This window comes from Falco cherrug, chromosome 11 (assembly GCF_023634085.1).
Source record: "Falco cherrug isolate bFalChe1 chromosome 11, bFalChe1.pri, whole genome shotgun sequence".
Taxonomy (NCBI): domain Eukaryota; kingdom Metazoa; phylum Chordata; class Aves; order Falconiformes; family Falconidae; genus Falco; species Falco cherrug.
Window position 1 is genome coordinate 4601701 of NC_073707.1, and position 24910 is coordinate 4626610.

Sequence of the window (24910 nt, forward strand, 5' to 3'; positions counted from 1 at the left end):
CCACTGCACAGATCCACTGGCTCATCTCCCTCACTGCACCATCTCAACCACTGGACAGGAGAGTTGCATAATCCAGAATTTTAAGTGCTTTGGTAGTCCAATCTGTTTAGCTTTCACACTGTCCTTTGGTCTTAAGCCAAATTCTTTCTGGAAAACAGCACACTGACTCTGCAGCAACAGCTGGTAGAGGAATGGGGACGGGATGAGATACCAGACACCTAATAGCAACAAGTACTGAAAACACGAGATGCCTACTCCTCAGATAGCAACACAGACAAGCACAGAGCCTGCCCTGATCTCAGCTGCCTGGCAGGTCCCTTTGGTGAAAACATTTTCCCAATAAACATCAAGAGCAAACCACAGCCACTTTTGCTGCATCAACAACTGGGATAAGACCCCAATGTTTTCTGCAAGCAGAAGGACAGTACACAAGCACCTTCACTCAGCTGCATGCAACCTCACAAGCCAGCTTCAGAACCAAAAGATTTCCTTCCCAGCACTAAGAGGACAGTCCACACCATAGCCCTGGGGTACAGCACAGTCTGTACAGTGCAGCATGACCAGGAGATTCCATGGAGTTCTAAGAGCTTGGGACTGTCCCAGGGCCTCATACAAAGCTCAAAAAAATGAACAGCACAACTGCACCATTTGGAACAGCTGGCAGAGTTCATGCCCACAGACGCCTGCTCTTGCTAGCACCTCTGCCAAATGGATTTATTTGGTTTGCCAAGACATTCACGGGGGGTTGACAGGACACGAGATTTCCACATAGGCTGATCCATTGTGGCAGCCACTTAGAAAACACTGCTAGCCAAGTGACCTAAAACTACTAGAAAAAAACCAAACAAACAAACTTTATTTACACTGAAGGGCACACAGCAGGACCCTCCCTCCCCCGGCCACACATGCATGTGCACAAACTTCTTCCTTCCCTTACATCCGCTGCAAGCTGGGGATCCTGCTGCCACACCTCATCTTTTAGTGCTCTATCCGGACTACCATGACGGTGACGTTGTCTGCTGACCCTCGCTGTACTGCCTTGTTGGCCAGTCTGTTACACGCAGCTTCGTATCTAGCATCTGCTTCTAGCTTCCCTTCTCTTGTTTGGATGTTCTTATCCTGTTGGGATGAAGAAAGATGATGCTCATTGCTCCCACCAAAGTGTGTACGTGCAAGCACATAGTAATTTCCAAGCATCAGGAAGCAAAATGAATAAGGACAACTTCAGGTATAAGGGAGGTTACCCTGGTAGAAGTACATTTCTGCAAGTCAGAGTCATTCCATTTCACGTCCCCTGCACTGACAAACCCAGTCCCCATGCTGCCTTCTCCTCACCTCCAGACAGGACACAATGAAGTTCACAGCTTCTTCTGGTGTAAAGACTTTAAAGAGGCCATCACATGCTATCAGAATGAACCTGGAAATTAAGCAAAAGACAGGTTCCAAGGCTGAACCTTTGGCTCCCCAGTTACAGTAAAATCCCTCCAAGCTATTTTATGAGTACCCATGCTCCAATCCAAAGGGAAGATGCCACAGAGCTCATCTGAAAATCCCTCTGAAGCACCAGAAGGCCTTTGTTGCTCCAGAATCCACCATTCACAGGGCTGAGGCAATTCAAAGTACAGGCCAGGGAGCCAGGCAAACAATGTAAGACCTAGATCAGGACACCCTGACAGTCCTACCGACACCGCACTATTAGGCAAGACCACACCCTGATGGAAAGCTCTGTTATTTCTCTAGGAACTGCTACTTTCCTTTAAGTCCTTTTCATTCACGTATTTTTCCTGTGAAGCAGCCAATGTAAGGAAATAGATAAACACAGACAGCTTAATACCCTATGTGCATCCCTTTAAATCCTTTATGTTTCCATGGTTCCGAGGTGTGCAATAACTTAATTTAAACAGAAATATTTGGAAGGAAAGCAAGCAGCTTAACCCAGAAAGAGGCGTAACTGTGATCGGAAAACTCTGCCACAAGGTATTGCTGTGGGCTGCAGAAGGCTGAGGGGGTACAAAGCCCAAGGCAACGCGAGCTGCCTCCCAGCTCCCCACCAGAGGACAGGGGAGACAGCCTGCTGTACACTCCCTGCCTGCACAGGTTGTATTAACCAGGAGCCCTAAACACAGTCACTGGACAAGGAAAACTACAACCATCCCACAGAGGTGGCCAGCCTGCCAGAGCAGCACATGTCTCTGAAGACATCATTTCAGAGCCTGATGCTCAAAATATCTTTAGAAATATTCTAGTGGATCACTTGATACAGAACTCTAATCCCAGAAAAAGCAGCAGTACTGGGTTACACTCTCACCTCAGAGAGCCTGCAGGGCCATACTGACATGAAAGCTCACAGCACTTTGTCATTGCCAATCTCATGTTAGAAAAGTATCCCAATTCTCCAAACATCAGAGACAAATGCAATGGCATCTGCAGGCACAACGACTGCTAGAAACAACACTTGGACAGGACGGGGACCCAAGAATTCTAGCCTTAACCAACTGCCTGAACACTGGTGTGTGAACTTATTCAGAGCATGAAGGAAGTCTTAGGCTCGTGTATGTTATCACTGCTGCAAGGCCAGGTTCACCAACAGGAGCCTTCACAGTATCTTGGCAGAGTGAGACAGCAGCATTATCCCATTATACCAATTAGGAACAGGAGCAGAGAGATGTCAGCAGTGAGACCATCCTCTGATTCCCGGTGATCAGTCTGAAGTGCCTTGGCCCTAACAGCAGAGCATACAGGGTTGTGCAGCTTGTGTTACTTCCACTGAGCAGAGCTCAGATGCAGCCAAACCCCTTGTGCGTGGGGGGCATACTTTACCTGTCGTTGTGCGTGAGTTGGCAGCGTTTGATATCTGGCACAGAGATAACACCACAGCGTTTGTACTGGCCATCCCCAATGGAGCGGGAAACCTCCAGCACTCCTAGGACTCTTCCATCCCTGCACAAGGAAAGGAAACATTGAGAGCCCTCCCCACGCACAGATCTCACTGCACTGCCTGACAGGGACACTCTCCATGGTGCGTTTAGCTACCTCATACAAATTCTGACCCACTTCCCCAACAGGTCCAGATCCTCCCTTCAGTCTCCTTGCCTTTCTGCACGTGTGTGTGAAGCTCTGGGAAACAAGTGGAGAGGGGCCTACTCAAGGCCTACTTAGCTAGCAAGCCAGGGAAGTAAGAGTTACATGCTGAGCTGAACTCCTGGAGGTGGAAGTTTGAATTCACAGATATTTTTTTTGCAAGGTATCTAGCAAACTGCATTTCAACAGAAGCACAGAGTGGCAGCAGGCAAGACCAGGCCTGAGCCAGCAGCCCCTCCTGTGCTCTGCTTATCAGGACTCCAACACCTACAGAGTGGCTCAACTGGGGGCAGTTCCAGAGAGTGAAAACCATGACACTTTCTCCTGACCACTTGGTCTTTACTAACCACTGATCGCAGCAACCAGTTCTGTGAAACTCGAGTTACAGTCCTCCTTGGGAAGCAGTTTTGTTTACTAAATTTTTCTAAGTAACTGAGTGCTGTCCCAACAGTAGCAGCTTCCCACACTCTACCTTTCCAACAATCAAGCATCTTCTCCCCCAAAAGGTTCTTTATGCACCCTGGAAAGACACAAGCTCATTCATCTTGTATTCCAACCAGCCCCGCTTGAAGTAAAAGCAAGCAGCAAGGCACATCACAAAGACCTAATGCTCATACACTTTGAGACTTAACTCTTGAGTCCAACATACTGACCCACAAGCAGTGGGAGAGGCTCCCAGGCAGCCAGGGAGGTGTTCCCCCTGTTCTGAAGAGAGCTAACAGACACTGGCCCATCACATTCTTGTGTGCAAAGATAGATCAGTGCTAAGCATAAGCAGCAGCATGTGCTCCCCAGAGATAAAGGGAACAAGGCTCTCCAGACACAGTAGCAGGACAGAACTGAGCCACCCCTCCCTACCCTAAGGGGCATTCTGCCTCCACAGGCACTAAGACACTTCACCTGCACCAAGTCCTCTCTCATGAGGATGCCGTTAAACAAAGAAACAGCCTTCAAAGAAGGGAGAGAACCTAGCCAGGCACAGCTGCTGTGTTTAGCACCCGCTGCCCAAACCGCCATGCACACCTACATGCACAGGAACATTAACATAATTCTGCTCTGCCTCCATAAACCTCCCTCCAGTAGACTGCCTCAGTGCACCAGCTAACTCCTAGGGGAGCAATAGCAACTGACATAGAGGGCTCCTTGTGCCCTCTCAAACCGCCCCCCCCCCTTACAGGGCCAGGAAGGAGAGTGCTGATGCTGCAAGCGAGTTTTGTCCAATGCCACAGAGTGCAGCAAGTGGTAACTTCCTAAACAATCAAGTCCAGCTCTGCAGGGCAAGCTTAAGCATGTCCATGCTTGCATCACACTGTCAGGCTTTCACATGGGTTCCTGCCTTTGCAGTATTGTAAGCCCCCAGGGAAACCAGCCCCCATCAACCAACTCAAGCCCCTGAATCCTAGATATCTCAGGCACCACTATGCCTCCCACAGGCAGCAACAGATTCTCTCTGGGCTCTCACTAGCGTGCACGCTGGTGTCAGAAAAACTCCAGAAACACAGTGCTCAGTCCCGAAGTTGGGCCCAGAGTTTAGATTTGCTTGCTTACACTCTTTAGACACTTACCTGACATTTCCTCCAGCTTTCTGTATCCGCATACGCTCCTCGTATTGGGTGGGATTGTGCTCCTTACTGAGGCTTAAGGCTGAGTGTTTCTGACTCTCTTCATTATAACGACACAGAATCGCCTGTGCTGACAAAAGACCCTCATGAGTCAACAACAACAAAATGGCAGCAAGAACTTCTTGAGAAGGAGCTGCAAGCTGTAGTGAATGGATTTACATCTGGCCAGTGACTGGTCACCAGCAGTATTCCTCATGGCTCAGTCCTAGGGCCAGGGCTGTTCAATATTTTTATCAGTGATCTGGATGCAGGAGTTGAATGCACCATTACTAATTTTACTCACAATACCAAACTGGGAGCTGCTGTTGTCTCTCTTGAGGGACAGGAAGCCTTGCAGAGGGATCTAGATAGATTGGAGCATTGGGCAACAATCAATGGCATAAAATTTATTAAGTGCAAGTGCAGATTCCATGCCCGAGATGGAATAACACCAGGCACAAGCATCAACTGGGAGAGGAGTGGCTGGTGAGCAGCCCTGCAGAAAGGGCTCTGGGGGTGCGGGTGGCAGCAGGCTCAACAGGAGCCAGCGGTGTGCCCTGGCAGCCAAGAGGGCGACCCGCAGCTGGGGGTGCATCAAACACAGCGTCACCGGCCAGTCAGGAGAGGGGACTGTCCCGCTGTGTTCAGCCTTGTGTGGGCTCACCATGTGCAGTTCTGGGGCCCACCATCTAAAAAGGATGTTAAGGCACTTTAATGCATGCAGGGGAGGGCAACAGAGCTGGTGACACGGCTGGAAGGCATGCCCTACAAGGAGCAGCTGCAGAATCTGCATTTGTCTAGTTTGGAGGAAAGGAGGCCAAGGGGCAACTTCATTGCACTCTATGGCTTCCTGAGAAGGAGTTACGGAGAGGTGTATTGATGTCTTTTCCCTGGGATCCAGTGACAGGATGCACGGGAATGGTTCAAAGCTGTGCCATGGGAGGTTCAGACCGGATATTAGGAAGCATTTCTTTACTGAGACGGTGGTCACACACTTGAATAGGCTTCCTTAGAGATGGTCGATGCCCCAGGCCTGTCAGTGTTTAACAGACATTTGGACAATGCCCTTAATAACACGCTTTAACTTTTGGTCAGCCCTGAATTGGTCAGGCAGTTGGACTAGATCATCATTGTAGGTCCCTTCCAACTGAAATATTCTATTCTAGATACTGCGAGATATTTAGTGCCACCAAGAGAGAGCTACCACACACAGCTGTTTTACACTATGAGAGACAACACAGAAGTACCCTGCACCCACCCAAAACAAGATGCTTTGTAGAAACAGCTGGGGAGCTCATGGCAACTGGAACATCCCACAAACACCTTGCCCTTCAGGGTGAATGAAGCTCTCTGAGGAGCTGAGATGCCAGCAGTGGGCTTCTCCATTCTGCTTACCCGGCTGTCCCCGAGGTTGGCTATGTAGAGAACATTGTCAACAGCCAGGACACAAGTAGCTGTGGAGCCATCCTTCCATGCTGGCTTCCTGAAGGGAATGATAATGAGATTACTAAGTAGGGAAAACTATGTTTAAAAAGTTAGGCACAGAGTGCTCCTGGGGACAGAAGGAAGTGTCATGTGCCACCATGGAGCAGTCAACTAGCACAAGCCCCCAGCAGCTGCCTGCAAGCAGCTAGGGAAACTGTTGGTGGTAAATAGTGAGCTGGATGAGGACAGAGGAGTCGCACAGAGTGCCACTTTCTAAATGCGTAGCAAATGCCCAACTGGTTCAAAAACTGCCAGCCAGTCTCCCCACACCACCCCTTCCTCACACTCAGCTCCCAGGAAAGCTCACCTGTGGCTGGACAGGCTCAGCCCCAGTGACTGCCCAGAAGCTACAGCATCATGAGCAAACAAGCACCCCAAACTCCTCAGGAGGCTCCTTTGCAGCAAAAGGAAGGCACAGCCAGGACTGCAGCAGAGCTGCCTTTCTTTTGGCTTTTATTTCCCTTCCTTTTTTCACAGTACCCCTGCCCACCCACCTCAGTCCTCACCACCCCACCTCAGCAGCGACACAACTCATTCAGCCACTCTCCTGATATTTCACTTGCTGTAGTTAAGCTTGTATCTCTAGAGCTCCAGGTAAAATGAGAAGTGTTTATTAGGTTACAGCTGTCAGGCTAGTCCTCCCCACAATGAAGCCCAGCTATGATGCCGCTATTTAGCGAAAGCAGCTTTCAGAGGCTGATTCCTAGACATATTTCATCCAGTTTCTCCTAACTTTGAAGGTGTGGCTGAATGAAAATCATTCATCTCATCATCAATACAGCTATAGCTAGTGATCCTTTGTAGCACCTTTGTCCCAAGTCACATTTCTGACCAAACAGAGACTGGTTTGGGAATGACACATGTGATGGACCCAGTGAAGCTTTTTTCTTTTGCCTGGTCAAAATTGTTGATCTGGTTAGGCTTAAGAGTCTGAAATTTTCTTGAAATGGAAAGTTTGCAGGGAATCTCAGAATCAGATGCATCAACAGTCTTCTCCATCTGTGTACAGATGTCACTATCAAATTGGAAAAAAACCCCACCAAACGAACAAAACCACACATGTGTAAAGGACCGGTAACAAAGTGACTGTATTTTAAATACAGTCCACACCTTCCCTAGTCCACATAGTTGGTGCATAAGTTCAGCAGAGACTTAGAGAAGGTGAGGGTGTTTGTACTCAAAACCCTGCTGGGAGGCAGGCTGGCATTTATTCCATGAAAAGTAGTTGCTGTGCTTTTCAGCTTCATTTTCAACCAACCTGTTAGAAACAAGCTTAAGGTGAGGGACATTCTTCATCAACATCTCTGTTTTCAAAAGAGGTGAAGAAATCAAGATTTAAAGTTAGATTGGGGGAGTGAAGTTCTTCAACACAGGGCATTAGAAACAACCTCAGAGATGTGCTCCAGCCTGGCAATCTCCTACTCACTAACAGGAATGCAGCCCTAAAGAAAGCTGCACACACCAACCAGAACAGTACCACTTTACAGATGCCCTCCCGCCACACTTTGATGCCAGCAACACAGAGATGCCATCTCAGGCAGTAAGTCACATCAACAACATGGTAAGTCTTTCAAAGGAAGGCAAACAATGCCCTGGTAAGGAGAGAGGTGCATTCTTGGTCATGTTTTGGTTCCTTCCTTTATCACAAACATGTATTTTAGTCTCAAGAGTGCTACAGATCACTCATCACAGAGTAAGACCAAAACATGCTGTGACCTTGCTCTAGCAGGCACTCAGCTGGCAGTTACAGCCTGGCACAGCCGCGCTTATGGGGTTTCGCCAAAGCATAGACACAACTCAAGGTTTCCCCTGCCCTGCTCAGAACCAAGGCCTGTGAGATGCAAGCTAAGAAATACAAACACATGGGAAACATTTACACTTACTGGCTGGATGCCTGCTTTAGAAACTCTTCATCTGTGTGTTTGAAGGTGTCCAGAAGGCATCTCTTCACAGTTTTCTCCACGCTGACTATCTCACCTGTCAGACAGGGAAAACAGCAACTAAGCTCCAGCTAAAACACATCTGAACTATTCCAGTCCCTCCCTTCACACATGCAACATTTAACCAGGCAGTGCACCTCTCACACCTTGAGCAGAGAAGCTAGGGCACATACTGCGCTCATGCTACCAAAAATCTGTGTGGTAGCATGCACAGAGAATTTATGACAAAACCCTCTCCCCCACAGGTGTATTTTCACTGGAAGTGGTACTGCCAAAACTGGCAACAATGCATCTGACATTTGCTTAGCAGTTCACAACTGGCTACTTGTACCCTTGTGCCAAAAAGGCTTCCATCCCTCTTCCCCAGGAGACAGCACAGTCTCACAAGCCCACTAGGAATAAGAGATGGGAACTGTAGAACTATGCCCAAACAAATCAGTTTCCCTGTCTACTGCCATAATGTCAAGGCAGAAAAGGCAATGGTTGTCCTCCAGCCCTTATTCCACTCCTCTCACCTTTAGGAAATTTCTTAATCAGGTTTTGGTGCAGATTCTGTGCCGCAAATTTTGAGGCTCGGACTCCCCCATGGCCATCAAAAACAGCAAAGTACGAGACTCGTGTGCTGTGAGGGAACAAAGAGTAGCAGAAAGGGGCTAAGAAAGGCCATTAGCCTGAGGATGGAGTCAAGTATATTGACATCCTGCCCTGTGTCACCCAGACTGAATAAATACTGCACTCCAAGGCACAAAGGTAGCAAGTCTCTACTCTAAGCTCACATGTTCAAGCATTTACACACCTTACATGTGTAAGCACTGAGCTGAGCACTTTCTTGTAATTTTCCACCCCTCAAAAAATGAAAGGCAGAAGAGAGGTTTATAGACCACAACTTGGCATAAAAGCAGCTACACATTTCACCTCAAGGGCACTGCAAATCCCCAGCGCTACACAGATATCAGTCCAACCAATCCAAATGTTTTTTCCATGCCTAAACATGTTGAAACTATGCTACAAGCAAGAAATTCATATCCCTCAGCACATGACGCTCTCAAGACAATACTAGTTCAGAAGGTAAATACAGTATCAGGATGATGCTTGAGCACTCTTTTAAATACACACCCTCCCCCTTACACACACTTATATGAGTTAATTTGTTAAAAGATTTAAAATTTTCAAACAAGACGGTTCCAATATATGTTTTCTCTTCTTTAAGTGTTCTCCACTGCCACAGTTTGGGTTTTACACACTATAAAATCCCCAAGGCAAGGTCTGTTTACTTATAATTAACCGAGGGTCTCTAAACATTCATGCTTACATTTGGGTAACAGAGGCTCAATATCCAGAGTTATTGGGCCCTCACAATGCTTGTGAAGTTAGTGACTGAATCCACTGAGCACCATGCAAGGAGCCATGTACGTAATAGATATTTGTACATAACAGTCCTGTGATTTGTCCAAGAACACAGTTAACGAGTCCACCAGGTCTCCAAATAACAAACCCAAACCACACACCACAATGCAGGTGTAATCAAGAGCATTAGCTGCTCATAGCTAAAGGATCATATCATGGGCTTAGCTGAAGTAAGCTGGAGCTCCTTCAACCCTGTGATGGCTGTCAACCACAGCTTTACTCTGGCAGTTGGGTCCCACTTACATTTGGGAGGGCAGAGGCTGGCATTCCTCGCTGATATCGTTTAAGATGACATGGGCATCCTGCATGTCTTCCCTTTCGCCCTTCCTCTCTGCAACGTAACCCTTCAATCCAAGAATGCCCACTGACCCTAAAGGGGAACAAAGCAGACACACGCATGCAAATCAAACTCCTGTCTCCTCAGCTCAAGGTAACAAACAGCACTTTTCAGCTTTCAGAACCCTATCTCGGCACTGCAGAGAAGTACAGCTGCCACCCTGCAACAAAACATCTGGCACCTTCTGCTGAACAGGATATATTTACTTTGTAACATGGGTTTTTAAGTGCCACCAAGGCCAGCAGCTATAAAAGCAGCTTGCCCCCATTTTGACAGGCAGCTGCAGCCAAGCAGGACTGCTAGGCATCAGACAGAGCTCTTAGCACCATGGCAGGGGTCAGGACAGGGCAAGTATGTGGCACTGAATCTGCAGATTAAACAAAGCACAGCTTTAAAGAAAGTGCTGAGGACAAGAAACCAGTCTGCTGTTTCCAGAACACATCTGTTTTTCCTTTGTACCCCTGAACACATCTTATTCCCAAAACATCAACATAACACATGGGCACATGCACTGAAGTCAAATGCCCGGTATGTAACAGCAAGTCTCTCTGGCTTTCTTAGCAGCTGCCCAGTGAAGATCTGTGGAAGTGGTGCGGCTCTAGCCTTCCAGAGGTTTCACAACCAATCCCCCTCTTGGCAGCACAGGAACTTAACCTGCAAACACAGAGCCACTTGCTGCTCAGCTTCTGCCACTTCTTACCAGCAGGGCTAGTAAGAAGGCCCAGGTGAGGGCGGCAGAGCGCTGGGGAGCTTGAGGAGCTTCCACAGACCACCATAGCAGTTTGCTCCCTGTGAGAGACTGAAAACGCAGGCCGACTGAAGAACCAAAGCTTAGCTTTGGTCTGGACTTACTCAGCCCAATGTCAAAAGTACAAATCGAGTACATTTGTTTTCAAACTGTCTGAAAACCTTTACAAACTTTCTTTTCCACAAGTTCTTCCCTGCCATTCTTCTCTTCTTCCTCTAAGGATTTTCTTTTCTCCCCTTTCCTGTGGCTCCCTGCTGAGACCTGCTCAGTAGCACTGGAGGCTGAAAGAAAGCAAAAACACAGGCAAATGAAGTCTTCCAGCTCTGGCTTACTGGCATAAATTCAGCAGCAAGTCTTATATTGAAGTACTTTCAGGAGCACAGGCTTGCACACTCACACAGTACAAAGTGGCCAGAGTCACTACTGAACAAGACATACTAACTGACCACAACATGCATACACCACTCAGCACGTACAACCTGTGGTACACATTGCTGTCTAACCCAGCAAGCACCAATTTGATCACTTCCCGTTGTGCAACCCTACCTCAGGCACAGTACATTTGTGTTTGGCTGGCAGGCTGATGATTCTTCCTACCAACTCACGGTTTGTTTCTTAGCTATCAGCCTTTTTTGCAAACATTTCAGGTTGGAACCCTTTCAGGTCTTTAATTTTATTATTGTTGTTATATGTGTCAATAAATTGTGCCCACAATAATGAAATAAATGTATTTTATTACTCTCAATGTGCATATTTGTTAGGAGTTTCAGAAGACAGGTTACAAATTAAAGCTAGCAAGCAAAGTATGACTCCCACAATGTCAGAATCCTAGATTTTTCCTTCTGGACAATTGTTCTCATACGGTATAGTGAATTATCTCACCTCCTCCCAGGTGTGGCTGCATGCAGAAAGCCTTGCCAGACCAGCAGTCTGGCTTTGAAGATATTTACAGCCAGGAACGAGAAGGCAGTCTGTGCCCACAGCAGAAAAGCAACAAAAGCCAGACACTGGCAGCACCAGGCCAGCACTGGCTTTGCTCTTTGCAATCACAAACTTTCACTCCCAAAGTAGGGAGCATTCAGGCACAGACAACAGCAAAAGACACCAAGGGACATACTTCTAGGAACAGACCTAAGCTTACTTCTGAAGAGTCAGAATCTCAATTTAAACAATCAGGGTGCAAACAGATTGCCATAACCAGTGTCAGCCAACCCGGACACCAGGTCAACTTGCCATGCATCCAAAACAACAGACTCTATCAGTGGGTTTTCCTGAAAAGAACAGGTCAGCAGAGGCTTGGTGAGCTGACACAGCTCCCTACCTGTGTCACCACTGCTGGCTGGTGGAAGATCATCGAAGAGTAAAGAGCCTCCTTTTCCTGGAGTACAAGAAAAAGGCAAGAATAACTAAATACCTTTGTTCCTTTGAGGGAATAATGCTCTCTGTACACCCCTCTTGGGGTGAGGAAATTATAAAATGCCAGTTTATCAAAGCAAGCCAAATTTCAACTTCTGTTACTGGATGGTGGAGGCAAACTCAGGTCTTATATTTGTTTCAGGAAACATTTATATGGAATGTATTATGGAATATATGTGGAACATCTATAACATTCTGGTTATCCTAAGAAAAAAAAAAAAAAAAAGATGAGGAAAGTAGCTACTCTGCACGTCAGTGCTGATAACACCACTGTCTTTATCCTGTCTAACAAAGAAAAAGGTTTACACAAGTTTCATCTCAAGAGCTGCTGATGCAGAAAGCACAGGAAGCCAAAGTAAAGGCAGGCACAGAGCACCCATACCTGAGTCAGCACTGCTTGCTGGTGGGAGATCGTCAAAGAGCAGAGGCCCTTTCTGGGCTTCCTTCCCTGTAAGACACCAGGGCAGAGTGAGGATCTGCTGCAGGCATTTGCTGGGTGGCTTCTGGAAGGGCTGCCCCACCAGGCGAGCACAGGTGAGGTAAACAAAGGACAGCCATGGACCTTTCTTCCATCTTTAATATAGGCACATCCTACATGAGCAAAACAACTGCCTGCCTGGGGATGATGTGAATTTTTATCTTGAAAACAACCATTTAAAATTTGTTTTTTTTAACTAGCAACCCATTCAACTTGCATTAACAGCCCTCCGCAGCCCGATTAAGATTAAGGATGGGAGGGTCCCAGAAAGCACCGGATTATTTCTGGTAACATCATTACAGCCCTCCACAAAGCCACGAGCTGCAGAGGGGAAAGGCTCCGGCATGGCCTAAGCCGCGCGGGCAGCGCTCTGCATCTGAGCGAGTCCCCTGGCAAGAAGAAAACCACAAAAAAACCCCAAACCCTGTAATTCCTCCCGCGATTGCTAACTGCCCCCCTCCCACCCCGCACCCCCTGCTCCACCCTTCAGGCGCTGGGAGCCCGCAGCCGCTGCTGGCTGCCGCCCCGGGCGCGCTCCCGGTACCGGCAGGTCAGCTGGTCGCGGGGCCGCCGCCTTCTCCCGGCGGGGCTGGGGGCCCACGGCCGCGCGGGGCAGGCCCGGCAGGGCCCCGCGACCAGTCAGGCCGTGCCTGGGCCAGGCCCCGCCCCGGGGCCGCGCGGGGCGGAGCAGGGATTGGGCGCCCGCCCTGGGGGTCGCGATCCCTCACCCGCCGCCGAGGAACCGGGCTCCGGGAGGTCCCCGAACAGATCCATGCCGCCGCCGTGCCGGCAGCACCGCCGCCAAGGCCGCTTCCTCCTGCCCGGAGGCCGCCCCGCCCCCCGAGCTGCCAATTTCCCCGGGAAGCCAACCAGCGGCCGCGGAAGGGCCGGAAGCGGCCGCACGCCTCGGCGGTGGTGGGGCGGCAGCGGAAGGCCGCTGTTGGGCGCGCTCCGCGAGGTGCGTATCCACCGCCTGCCGGGCGGTGGCGCGGCGCCTTTTCCGCCAATGGAAATTCGGAGCCACCCGGCCAGTCCGTCCCGTTGCCTCGCGCCAGACTGACCAATCCCACGGCGGGGCGGGGCGGTCGGAAGGGGGTGCGCGCACGCGCCCAGCCCCCGCCCCCCTGTGCTCACCAAAGGCTGGCAGGGGCGGGAAGGACGCTCAGCGCCACCTAGCGGCGCAGGCCGGTACCGGTGCGGCCCGGCGGCTCTGCGGGGCCGGTACCCGGCGCCCTGGCGGGCCCAACAGCGGCTCAGCATCCTCGCCCGCTGATCCGGCCCACCGCGGCCCCTCCCCCGCTGCCAGTAGCGCCAGTCCGGCGGCGCCCGCCCGCCGCAGGAAAGAGAGCTCGGTGCCGCAGGGTGTTTGCGTTAAATGCCACATTTATTTCAGAACCGAACAAGCCTCACGTGTGCACGGCCGGCCGGGCGCAGGACAGGCAGGGCCCGCGCGTTGCCACGGCTGGCAGGAGCTGGAGGGTGTGGAAGGCAGCCCCCCCTGCGCAGGGCCCCAGCGCCCCCGTGGAACTCCCTGCCTGATGGGGCTCAGTCACGCCTAAACTTCGGGTTTTGTGCCCCTCGCCCCAGGGGCTGCGGTGGGCGAGGGGCGGGTAGGCGGGGGCCTGAGCAGAGCCAGCAGGACGGCAAGGGCAGCTGTCCCCGGGGCTGCCCCGCAGGGATGCTGGGGGTTCCGGGGAGCAGCCGCCTCTCCCTTGGCCGCGGGTGCGGTGGCCCCCAGCGGAGCCGTCTGCTCTGCAGGTTTGCTGGCCTCAGGCACGCTTCGGCTGCAGCTGAGGGCCACCCCTTGCCCGTGGCCACTGAACCAGTGTCTGGTCCCTGGCAGACACAGGTCCTGTCTCCACCAGAAACCGCCTCCACCCTGGAAAAGCCTCTCCTCTCCCCTGGGACACCCGGTGTTCCCACCCCTGGCTCCCTACACTGAAATTCAGGATGGTACCAACTAGCCCTTGCACAGGCTGTGGGAGCTGGAAGGTCACAGCCCAGGCCCCCACTTCGTCCCGGCTGCTGCTCTGCCCCTCCGCGCGCCCGGGGTGCCTCTCCCTCCCTGAAGGGCACGAGTGGGCCTGCAGGTCTCTGGAATGGATCACTGCGGGGAAAATAATCCAGACTGATGGGGAAGCTTGTCCCGGGCAGGCTCGCTGCCACCTGCCTGGGGAGCAGGGCAGCTTCCTGCAGCTTCAGGCTGGAGCAGTGGGGTGAGACACCCAGGGAGCTGCGGTGAGGCTAGGCAAAACCAGCAGGGGCTCAGGATGGATCCCAAAACCTTTTCCACAACCTGAAACCCAAACTGAATGATGCTTGATGTGCAGTGAGGGGGTCCCTGCAAGCCTCTGCCTGCCTGTCCATGCCCCCACAACATGAGCGTAACGAGAAGACAGTACCATGTCCAACACACACACGCACGCGCACACACATACACACACACGCACCCCCCCCAACAGACTGCGTAGGGGGGTGCAGCAGAGCCAAGGCGCAGCCGTGCTGTGCAAGGGAAAGTCAGCTGTGAAGGTGTGACAGCAAAGCTGGGGATGCCCAGGAGATGCACAGAGGAAGATGCTTGCCTTCCTGCCCAGAGCTGTGCCAGATGCCGCTGGCCACTCAGGAAGCCCCAAACCAAAGCATCCCCTGACAGGTGACAGACAAGAGAAGGAGAGGGATTGCTGCTGCTGGGGAAGGTGGGAAGTGGTGATGGCTGGAGGAGAAGGTCTTTTCAGTGAAGCCACCTCCACTGTGGGAAGCCCCCTGGATTAACGTGCTGACAGAGGCAGGGTGGGAATGAAGTGGGTGCCTGCATCTGCAGCAGGGGAAAAGGAGTGAGAGAACACCAGCTACAGTAGTAAAAAGAAGCCCTGTCCCCACCCTGACACCTCATGCCAGCCTCCCCCTGCCCCTCCAACCTGCTTCAAGCCTGTTGTCCTGCTGGGGGAAGGGATGTGACAGCCCTTTTGGGAAAGAGCAAGGATCCTGTGGATTGGGATGGTCATTCCTAGCCCTCGCTGCTGGGGAACTTTCCCATCCATCTTCAGAAGCAGCCACCTGAACCTCCACATGCCCCGCAGGGATGGGACCTTTGGTGTCCTGCCCTAAGAGGGAGGGAATACCTCCGGACAAGCACTCCCCTACCCCCCACCCCACCCCCACCCCCCGACTACGCTCCCAGGCTGGGATTAGTGGAGGTGGCGAAGGAGGGCCCCACACGACATGACAGGCAGAACCATGCCCCCCTGCCACTCCCTCTCCCTCCAGCAGGACCAGGCTCCAAAGTGAGGTGACCCATCCATGTGGACATGGGTGCCCTGGCCAGCTGAGACAGCAGGCTCCCACCTTCCAGAGGTAGATGGGGCAGGTAGGAATTGCCTCCTTTGGGAAGACATGGTGGGCTGTCCAGCCACCACTCAGGGGAGAAGTAGTTTAAGCTGCAAGGGGGGCAAAGCACAAGGTTGGGGAAAAGCAGGGAGTGAGGGCAGGCACTCTGCTGCTGCTGGGCACATGCCAGGGATGTCCTGGGGAAGGCATCTCCGGGACCCCGGCCCACCTCCAAGGCTCTCCCTTGCCCAGGGGAGGCATTGCCCAGGGGCCAGGACCCAACTTATGGGATTTTTGTGACGTAAATAAATACTTTATAAATAGCATCTTAAACTACTGACACCTGATCTTACACTGCCATCTCTTGCAGAAACATCAATAAACTAGGAAATTCCCTTACCTAAACTACCCTTTCCCTTCGGGTGGAGGCAATTCCTCCTGCTCTCCCACCTCCAAACTTTACTGCGCTCCCACCTCTGTAGATCCAAGACCAGCCTTTTAGCCAGAACCGCCCTCCTTGCTCCCTCCCCTCTGCCAGGGACCTTTCTGGAGCATTACAGATGGTGTGACATGAAGGTCTCCTACGGGGCAACAGGCAGTACATGGCACGCACACAAGAAATCCTGCCCAGGCAGGTCCAGGCTTTTGCAGCTACAAACAGAAGTGAGTTTCCCCCATGAAGGTGTGAATCGAGACAGATCCTTCCATGGAGCAGACAGCTAGGGCAGGAGATGGTGTGAGAGATCAGACATTAACATGGGGAGTCTTGAGACAGAATCAGCTATCTTGATCCTGTTGGCAGACGGATGAGGTGGAGGGTGTTTTTCAGGTTAGATTCTCATCTGGGCTGTTCTCCTTCTGGACAGCTTTGATCTGATTTGGAAAACAGGGGACAAAAAGTGTCAGAGATGTGGACAAGGAGAGGTGTGGTCCCCTGGGCTCAGTGTCCTGGCTCCAGGCTGGTGCTTGAATCCAGCCAGAGCTGGAGGGACATGGGATTAATGTCTCTTTAGCCAGATCACACAAATTTTTATGGATTTACTTCTGTTCCCCCAGTCCTGCCACTTGAGATGCTCTCAAGAACTTTGTGAGATGCTCTCAAGAACAGTGAAGGGCCACTGTCCCTGCCGCCAGGCATGGAAGTTGCTTTGATCTCAGCACAATGCCTCTGTACCAGCTGGAATCTGGCCCTAGATTGAAGCATTTATTTAAGCGGGGAGGAGCTGAAATCAAGATTAATGTGGTCCAAGTTTTGCTGGCTGAGAGCCTGTCCCAGCACAGCCCTGCGCAGGAGGTGCTCCCCATGCCTGGCCACAGGTCAGCAGCAGGGAGAGCACTGGGAGCAGGACAAGAGCATGCTTGGCTGCATGCAGACCCCCCACCAACAGCTTCCCCGCAACCCCTTTCCCCAGATGACCCTGGTACCTTATGGACCCAGCCAGGAGGGGGTTGAAGGCGTAGAGCCAGTCGTGCATGTCCTTGTCACTGCTTGCCTGCAGCAGGATGCCCCGGTGCTCTGTGCACACTGCGAACGTGTTCGGGGTCTGCCAGGGGAGAGCTGGGGCTGAGTCCCTTGCCCAAGGGGCTGCAGAGAGCGGGGCTGGCTCCCAGCACACTACCTTGAGCATGGCCTGCTGGTCCTCGCTGTACTCCACCTGGGCCTTGGAGAGATTTAGTATGGCCCTCTCAACTGCATCCTTGTCCGAGTTGTAGATGTAGACATACGGGCGTCGGACCACCACAAAGCGCTTCACCCACCCATTGGTGTGGGGCTCCAGGAAGTGCAAGTAGCCCTTTTTGGAGACGATGGGGCTGCAGAAGGGACCGAGGTCAGGGTAGGACATATACCATGTGGAGGTGGCAATGGAAGGGCACCATCCCCCCAAGCCCCACAGTGCTCCCCTCACTGGCTCCGCTAGCTGCTCCTACCTGACCCGAATCTCTTGGATGTCAGGCACCAGCAAACGCTGGGGCTCCTTCTCCTCCTCAGGCCGGCGGGCTGGGGACTTCTTCTGCTCTCCTTCTACTGCAGGCTCAAGGTCAGGGCTCTCTGCCCTGGAAGAGACCTGGGGGGGTCTGGGGAGGAATGAGAGGCCAGGGTGTAGGAGGAGTGACAGCTGGAGAACACCCATCAGCCAGGACCACTTGGTAAAGCTGCGTTAACCAGGGGCCGCTGGGGCATCACCCAAACCTCCCAGCTACCTTCTTACCTGACCTCCATGGCGTTGTAGTGTCCTTCCACCAGTGACGGGCAGGTTGAGGAGGGGGTGAGAGTGGTGACCCCAAGGGCTGGCATGGAGGGGTCTCTCATCAGGGTCACAGACATTTCGGACAGCTGTGGAGCAGCAAAGGTGTGGACTCAGGTTTCTGCCCCAAGCCAGGCACAGGCAAAAGACCAGGTGCCTGCTCATACAGGGAGAGGCAAGACCTCCAGCTGGTGGGGTCCTCTCCTGGCATGGTCCCAAGAGCCACCAGCTCTGGGAACAGCAGGGCAAGTGGAGGGATCAGGGACCCCAGAGCAGGGACCACTCATACCATGGTGCCCATCTCGCCCCTGCCCAGCCAGGCCCCTCCAGCCATGCATTCCCCCCAGCCTCCGCCAGCCTGGCAGAGCCCAGGGCAGTGGCAGTACCTTGCTCTCACTGGCGCTAATGCAGACGTGGCTGTGGCTGTACTCCCTGTTGAAGGTGTGTGTGAGCAGGCGTAAGCACTGTGGAGAGAGGAGGATGGTGAGGCAGGAGCCATCTTCCCCCACCCTCTTCCCCCCACTCCTCCTGGGCTTTCTCCTGCTGCAACTCCCTACTGCCCCATGGGAGCCTCTTCCCAGCTTCATCCCCATGACCTGGGGATGCTGCAGGACGGTACCTTCACGGCCAGCTCCTTCTGTCTCTCGCTGGGGGTCTCAGCGGGAGAGGTGCGGCCCTCAGGGGCCCCGTCAACAGAAAGCGGGGTAGAGACGCAGGAGGTGCTTCGGGACTCGGAGTCCTCACTGGAGCAGGGGGACAGGGTCTCCAGGCCCAGGCGCTGGGTCGTCTCCAGCTTCTCACGCAGGAGCAGGTAGTGCCTTGTCTTCTCCACCTGGACACAGGCAGCCAGGCTCAGGGGTGGCTCCTTCCCCACCAGCATCCTTTCGAGGACCATGCTCCCCAAGACCCATTAACCCCATCTGTTCATTAGCTCCAGGTCTGCTGGGACCTGGCTACCAGCAATGCACAGGAGAACATGGGCAGCACAGCCCCGCTCCAGTCTCTTCCCGCAGCCCGGGGTGGGGAATCCCACCAGGACCGGCAGGGTGAGGGGCTGAGCTGCGAGTTGCATTGTCTCAGCTGATTTCTAGCCCCAACTCTTACTTCTTGCAGGAGGCTGAGTTTCTCCAGCTCCCACTGATGGTCGAGGATGAGGCTGTCGCTGCGGGGCCGCCAGCCAGCCAGGTTCTCCTCTCCCCGCACATAGGCTACAGAGGTGTCCAGCACACGCCGGCGCCGTCTCTGCATACCTGCAGGGACAGACACACAGCTGGGGGGACAGATGCACGGCCTCGACCCCGACCGCCATGCTGTGCCCTCTGGCCCCACAGTGAACACCCAGGCAGAGGCACGGCACCCACCTGGGCTGCCAGCGTCAGCCACACAGCAGAGGCTGAGCTCATAGACTCCCGTCACACGGTTGCTGCGAGCAAAGGGAGACGAGGTGTTACCAGCTCTGCCCCATCCCTGTGCCCTGGTTATTTTGCCCAGGCTGCTGGGATGCCCCAGAAGGGCTCCAGTCCCTGGGTGATGACTCTTCTCCCTCAGAAAGACAGGCGCATCCCAGTACCTCTCAGAAGCCCGCAGGCTGCCACTGCCAAAAAGGTTGCGGATGGAGCGGGAGGCAGGAAGCTTGGCATCCCGGGAGTAGAAAACCATGCAGAAGTCTTTGGTGATGACGGCAGGCTGAGTGCAGTTCTCCATCTGCAGCAGGGCAAGGGAGAAGGCATCAGGGGGGCTGTGGTTTGGCAGCCCAGTGGATTTCTCCCACCCCTGGTACCCAGTGGTTTCCACTCCCAGGGCCCCACAGGGCCCCCAAGCTCCAGGCTGAATCCTGCACCCCGTAAGCAGCAGTGCCAGCTAAGGAGGGGTTCACACTGCAGTGGGGGAAATACCAGACTTTGCTGGCATTATAATGGCCCGAACTAAGGTCCTTGCCTCAATGTAGGCAGAAAGAGTGATGTAGATTTTCTCCCGGTACGGGGTGACACGGTTGAGCAGCAGCGAGTTGTGCATGGAGCTATCCCACGCTGTCTCAAACTGGTAGAAGCTCCTGCCGAAAAAAAAAGCAGAGCCGGTAAAACAACCCCCCCAGAACCCCAGGCAAGCGAGCAAGGAGATGCCATCGTCCCCCCTCCACAGCGCTGTGACAGACCTGCAAGGACACATGGACATGCACACGCAGCAGGGACAGATGGGGACAGCCACTCCAGAGGACACAGGCTCAAGGCAAAGGGGGACAAGGCATGGTGGGAGGGGGATGCGGCATCCTCAAAACAGCCGATGGACCAGTGTTTTGGGGAGGAGGGACCACGGGAGGAGTGGAGGCTCAGCTGGGATGCAGGCAAGGCAGGGCAGGCTGAGAAGGCAAAGGAGGGTGCATGCCCCACCCCCGTGCTCAGAGTGGCGGGGTGCCACCCCCAACATACCCGGGCCAGGTCCCCACTACCCAGCCTGGGACACGCAGCACCTCCTGGCCCCCACCAGAAGCAGCTGTCACCGTTCTGGTGACAATGGCCAGAAGGGAAGGGAGGTTGCACTAAGGGGTTGCTGCCACCCCGCCCCTGAGAGAGCAGCCCCCACGGCCAGCCACATCCCCTTCCCCAGGGCTGCCCCCGTCTGCCAGTCCTGCACCCCAGAGGGACCCAGGGACCACTAAATCAGTGGCTGGCCCCTGTTGGGCTGCATCCCCCTGCTCCTGCTCTGCCCTTGCCAGCCCCATTCCCACCAGGCTGCCTTGCTCCCCTCACTGTGTTCTCCATGGCTCCCAGGCTGGGGGAAGGGGTCAGGGACACCCGGCCCCATTCACCCTGTGCCTGTGGGGTCCCATAGAGGACGGTGCAGCCACCCAGAGCAAGAGTGGCAATTGCCCTTTTTGGGTCAAGCAATTGAGGGTGGAGGAAGCAGGAGGTAACTCCAGCTTGAGAGCATGGGGGATCCATGTTTCACCCCCTGCCCTACTCCTGGGCTCCCTGCTAGGCCAGCCCCCAAAGCCATCCAGAGCTGCCACAGCCCAGGCTCCCGCCTTGACCATCCTGAGGAAGCTGTGGCTCAGTGATATCTCAATGAGGATGCTTCGGCACATCCCTGAAGCAGCATCCAGGCAGCTGAGGGGCTCTTTTAGAAAGAGCCAGGGCAGCCAGGGGGAGTGGGAAGAGGCTGTCAGCTGTGACTGCCCCCAGTTGGAAGAAAAGGGAGAGCGACACTTTCAGGTGTATAAAATACATTAAAAAAAAACCCGCATGAGACAGAGCCAAGGTGAGGGATTGCTTTGCAGACACAGGTCGCTTGAGAAGAGAGTACTCCCCAGGGAGGAGGAGAAGAGGAGCCTCAGGAGGGTGGAAAGAGCAAAAAGCAAAGGGAGGAGGCGAAAGAGAAAGAGAGAAAAGCAGGAGGGACCAGACCAAGCGGGTGCGTGCGAAATACCTAGTGTCATTTCCGAACGAAATGCTATAAGTGGAAGGTGACCCAAGGACAAACACACACACGTACACACACAGAAAAACGAAAGGTCAGAAAGCATTGTCTGTACAGCGCTGGCACAGGAGCAGGGCTGTGAGGAAGGGGAGGCTTGGCCCCATATCAGCACCACTGGCTGAAGAAGCTCCTGCTTAGCTAGACCCCTAATTGGAGCCCAGAAGGAGCTCAGCGAGGGCAGACAGACCTGGGTGAAAACCCTCTGCCTTACTCATGGTCCAGCAGCTGGGAAGTGAACACATTCCTCCTCATCCCCTGTACTCTGCCTCCCCTTGCTGCTGTCCCAGGGCAAGGAGCTCCCACCCCGTGCAGCCCCTTAGGAAGGTGCCCACTGAGGGGGGACCAGCCATCCCACTGTCACCCATGCAGTGGAAGATGATTTCTTGGCCCATCCCCTGGTTCGCAAGGGAGACCATCACTGTGCCAAGAGCTCACAGGCAATGCCAACGCAAGCCATATCCTGCAGCTGGATCTGTGCTGGATCCATCCCCCTGCACCCCAGGGGTTACACCACAACAGTGCCAATGGAGGGACAGCTCTGACCTAGGGCATCTCCCAGCTGGACCAACTTCTAGCTGCTGTAGGGAGGACAATCTCCCAGGAACAAAGCTACAGAGCCCACCAGGACTTGGGACACCCCATCCCCTGTCTCCCAGATGCATCCTCCTCTTCTGCTGTGAGGCAGGGTGGTGGGACACCCCCTCCTCTGCGGCCTCAGCAAGGCTCCCATCCAGAGGTGGGTGGCAGCATTCAGGTCCGGCAGCTTGTGCCTACGCACCACACACCAGGCTCACCCTGCAGTCCCAGCTGAAGCCCCCCATCCCAAAACAGCCGCTCCCCTTGTTACACAGGGGTATAACAGTCCATGCCACATACGGGTGCATACACCCACCATTGTGCTTGTGTACAGACGCACACTGCCCATATGCCGCACCTATACCTGCGAGACTACTGTGCACGGGACAGGCAGCCATGGCGTGTGCCGCCACACCACCCAGTGTTACTGCCATCCTTGTCAGGTGCCCAGGCGAGGGCTGGAGGCGCTCTGAAGCCCCCACCATGGCTGCCACAAGCCTTGCGGCTACTCCCAAGTGGTGCCAGGGGCCAAGATAGGACTGGGGCAGGAGGCAACAGGGGGGCGGCACGCTCAGTGCTGGATGCCAGAGAGATGGGAGAGCAGCGAAGTCAAAAAGCAAGAAGAAAACCCAAATCAGGCGATGGGGGGCACAGGCGTGCGAGGGGGAGCAGCAGCCAGCGAGAGCGTGGCCCTAACAAATAGCAAAGGGGCCGAGTGAGCGAGAGGTGCCAGGGCAGGGGGAAGGAAGGATGGGGCATTTGGAGGGATGGGGGGCTGGATGTCCAAGTGCTGCCTCAGGCAGGAGTGAACGCACTGAGGAGAGGAGGGAGAAAGAAAGAAGGGAGAGAGAAAGGGGGGGGAGGGTGGAAAAAAAGCCAATGGAAACAAATAATACCTAGGCATATCCGAATCAAGAAACTGCCTGCAAAAACACAAAACAATCACATGGTTAGTGTGGGCTCAGATGGGCGGCAGCAGGGGAGAGAAGCGAGGGGGAACCCTGAGTGCTGCCCCCCATGCCTCCTCCCTGGGCACTCACTGCAGGGATGAATGAATGCTGGAGAGGGAGCTGTATTGGCTGCTCCCCCAGTCTCCTCATGAGTGGCTCTGGGGAACTGGGGAGGCTGGGGGCCGGGGGGAGCCAGGGCTGCTCTGGGCAGTGGAGGCTGCATGGTGTAAGGCAGCGAAGCAGGGAGCGCAAGCAGCCAAGGAGGAGAGTGAAGTGGGTCCTGGCTCTGCCCACTGCCCTCCCTCTGCCCATCCTTGCAGGCTGCTGGGGCCAAAGCATACACACCTGCATGCCAGATGGAAATAGGGGGGAAGTTGCATGCCCCTCAGCATCCTGCAGGAAGCTGGCCGCCCCCTCCTCCCCCTGCCTAGCCCTCAGCAGGCTCGACAGGATGGATATGGGACAGATACGGCGTGCACACCAGCCCGCGGCCCCAGATCAGGGGTGGCCCTGAGACGCAGACCCTCTGAGTGTGCAGGTAAGTTGGGCTCTTGCCAAATCCAAGCCCCGAATCTGCCTGCTTCTCCCCACACCCTGAGCAACCCCCAGCCTAAGCTGTGTCCCCTTGTCCTGCAGGACCTGCAGGGGGAAGGCAGAGCAGGAAGCACATCCCCCCTGCCAGGCTACGCTAGAGATGCTTTAGATCCTATATGGCTGCACCTGGGACCAATCAGCCAGAGCAGGAGCTGAAAAACAGCACAGCCTCAGGAGCCTGTGGGCGCCTCAGCCACCCAGCTCTCAACAAAAACTGCCACAGTTTGGCCAGGCCAGGCCAGGCCCAACTTGCCCGACTGACCTCACTCTGTTGTCCCTGTAGCTGTGCCAAAGTGCCCAGTCTGACACTCATACACATACCCAACCCTGTGATTTGGCTCTGCTGCCCTGGTACTGCACGCTTGTCACTCCACCATGCCCAGGAGTTGCCCTGGGAGTGCTCCAGGGTGGCACCTCCCATCCAGACCCCCATCATTCCCCTCAAAAACACCCTGCCTTCGAACAGGCCACCTTGGGACAGCGCTGACCCTGAAGAAAACAAGGAGAAAAGCGATCCCCGCTCCCTGCTGGGATGCTCCTACACTGGCTACCACCATGTGCGCAGCCCAGGACCAGTTCCGCTGCTCCCAGTGCTGCCAACAACCATCCCCATCTTGTCGCGGCTGCCCGCAGGCACACATTCTGGCCAGGGACCCCTGCCAGCCCCCCAGGTTTCACCAGCAACCCTGGTGCAGAGGAGAGCTCTGCCCTCCACATGCACCACTCCCCCCTGCCCCCACAGGACCCAGCCAGGGAGATCTTGGAGATAAAAAACCTCCAGCCCTGCTGCTCCCACACCCCTGCCAAACCCATGGCAGGGGTGGGACAGCCTGCCCCACAACAGGCATCCCCACAGCAGTGGGGGATGGCTTTTCTGCAACACTCCCACAAAAATGGGGACCTGCCACGGGCACCAAGCAGCCTTTCCAGCACATTTTCTGGGATGCAGAGCAAACAGCCCTTTGTGGCAGGTCCCCTCCAACCACAGGGTCACTACATCCTTCCAGCACCAGCACCGGCACCAACCAGCTCTGCACCTGGCAGTCACAACCATCACGGGAGAGCAGGACACCCACCCAAATTCCCTGTAGTGCCAAAGCCCAGTGCGGAGATGGTTGGGTGAAGAGAAGGAAGAGGGCTGGTGGCTTTGAACCCCAAGACCCTCTGCAGCTCCAGAAACCACCTGCCCTGATGCAGCAATGGGTCAGGAGGACCCTGTGGAGGAACCAAAAGCCCCCCCCAGGGGA

The 24910-nt window shown here is 54.2% G+C and overlaps 2 protein-coding genes across 32 annotated transcripts in view; both read right to left on the reverse strand.

The window, feature by feature from the left end:
* Positions 1-687: 687 nt before the first annotated feature.
* Positions 688-13375, reverse strand: ILKAP (ILK associated serine/threonine phosphatase). Its single transcript, XM_055723772.1, has 12 exons — positions 13222-13375; positions 12398-12463; positions 11921-11977; positions 10761-10880; positions 9758-9884; positions 8623-8729; positions 8051-8144; positions 6078-6165; positions 4647-4768; positions 2821-2940; positions 1336-1417; positions 688-1119 (listed from the first exon to the last, which is right to left on the reverse strand). The coding sequence occupies exons 1-12, from the start codon at positions 13265-13267 to the stop codon at positions 979-981; spliced, it is 1170 nt and encodes a 389-aa protein (XP_055579747.1). The 5' UTR covers positions 13268-13375; the 3' UTR covers positions 688-978.
* A 483-nt stretch (positions 13376-13858) lies between these two features.
* KIF1A (kinesin family member 1A) overlaps positions 13859-24910 on the reverse strand; it is a 42446-nt gene continuing 31394 nt past the window's right edge. For 8 of the 31 annotated variants that reach the window (XM_055723892.1, XM_055723895.1, XM_055723900.1 and 5 more), the window contains 12 exons: positions 23016-23042; positions 21493-21516; positions 20005-20119; positions 19637-19770; positions 19428-19489; positions 19171-19316; positions 18686-18898; positions 18453-18530; positions 18031-18155; positions 17750-17896; positions 17246-17632; positions 13859-16693 (listed from right to left, as the gene is read on the reverse strand). In XM_055723892.1, the coding sequence (XP_055579867.1) occupies positions 16651-16693; positions 17246-17632; positions 17750-17896; positions 18031-18155; positions 18453-18530; positions 18686-18898; positions 19171-19316; positions 19428-19489; positions 19637-19770; positions 20005-20119; positions 21493-21516; positions 23016-23042 (1501 nt within the window). In that variant the 3' untranslated portion in view covers positions 13859-16650. The remainder of the gene's footprint in view (positions 16694-17245; positions 17633-17749; positions 17897-18030; positions 18156-18452; positions 18531-18685; positions 18899-19170; positions 19317-19427; positions 19490-19636; positions 19771-20004; positions 20120-21492; positions 21517-23015; positions 23043-24910) is intronic. The other 23 variants (XM_055723906.1, XM_055723904.1, XM_055723924.1 and 20 more) reach the window with 7 other exon arrangements.

Excerpts from the sequence above, each read along its gene's own strand:
- ILKAP (XM_055723772.1), bottom strand. The coding sequence starts at position 13,267 with ATGGATCTGTTCGGGGACCTCCCGGAGCCCGGTTCCTCGGCGGCGG. Across the intron at positions 8,145-8,622 it reads GATTAAGAAATTTCCTAAAG|GTGAGATAGTCAGCGTGGAG; the intron begins GTGAGAGGAGTG and ends CCTGTCTGACAG. Across the intron at positions 2,941-4,646 it reads AAAGCTGGAGGAAATGTCAG|GGATGGAAGAGTCCTAGGAG; the intron begins GTAAGTGTCTAA and ends TTCCTTGTGCAG.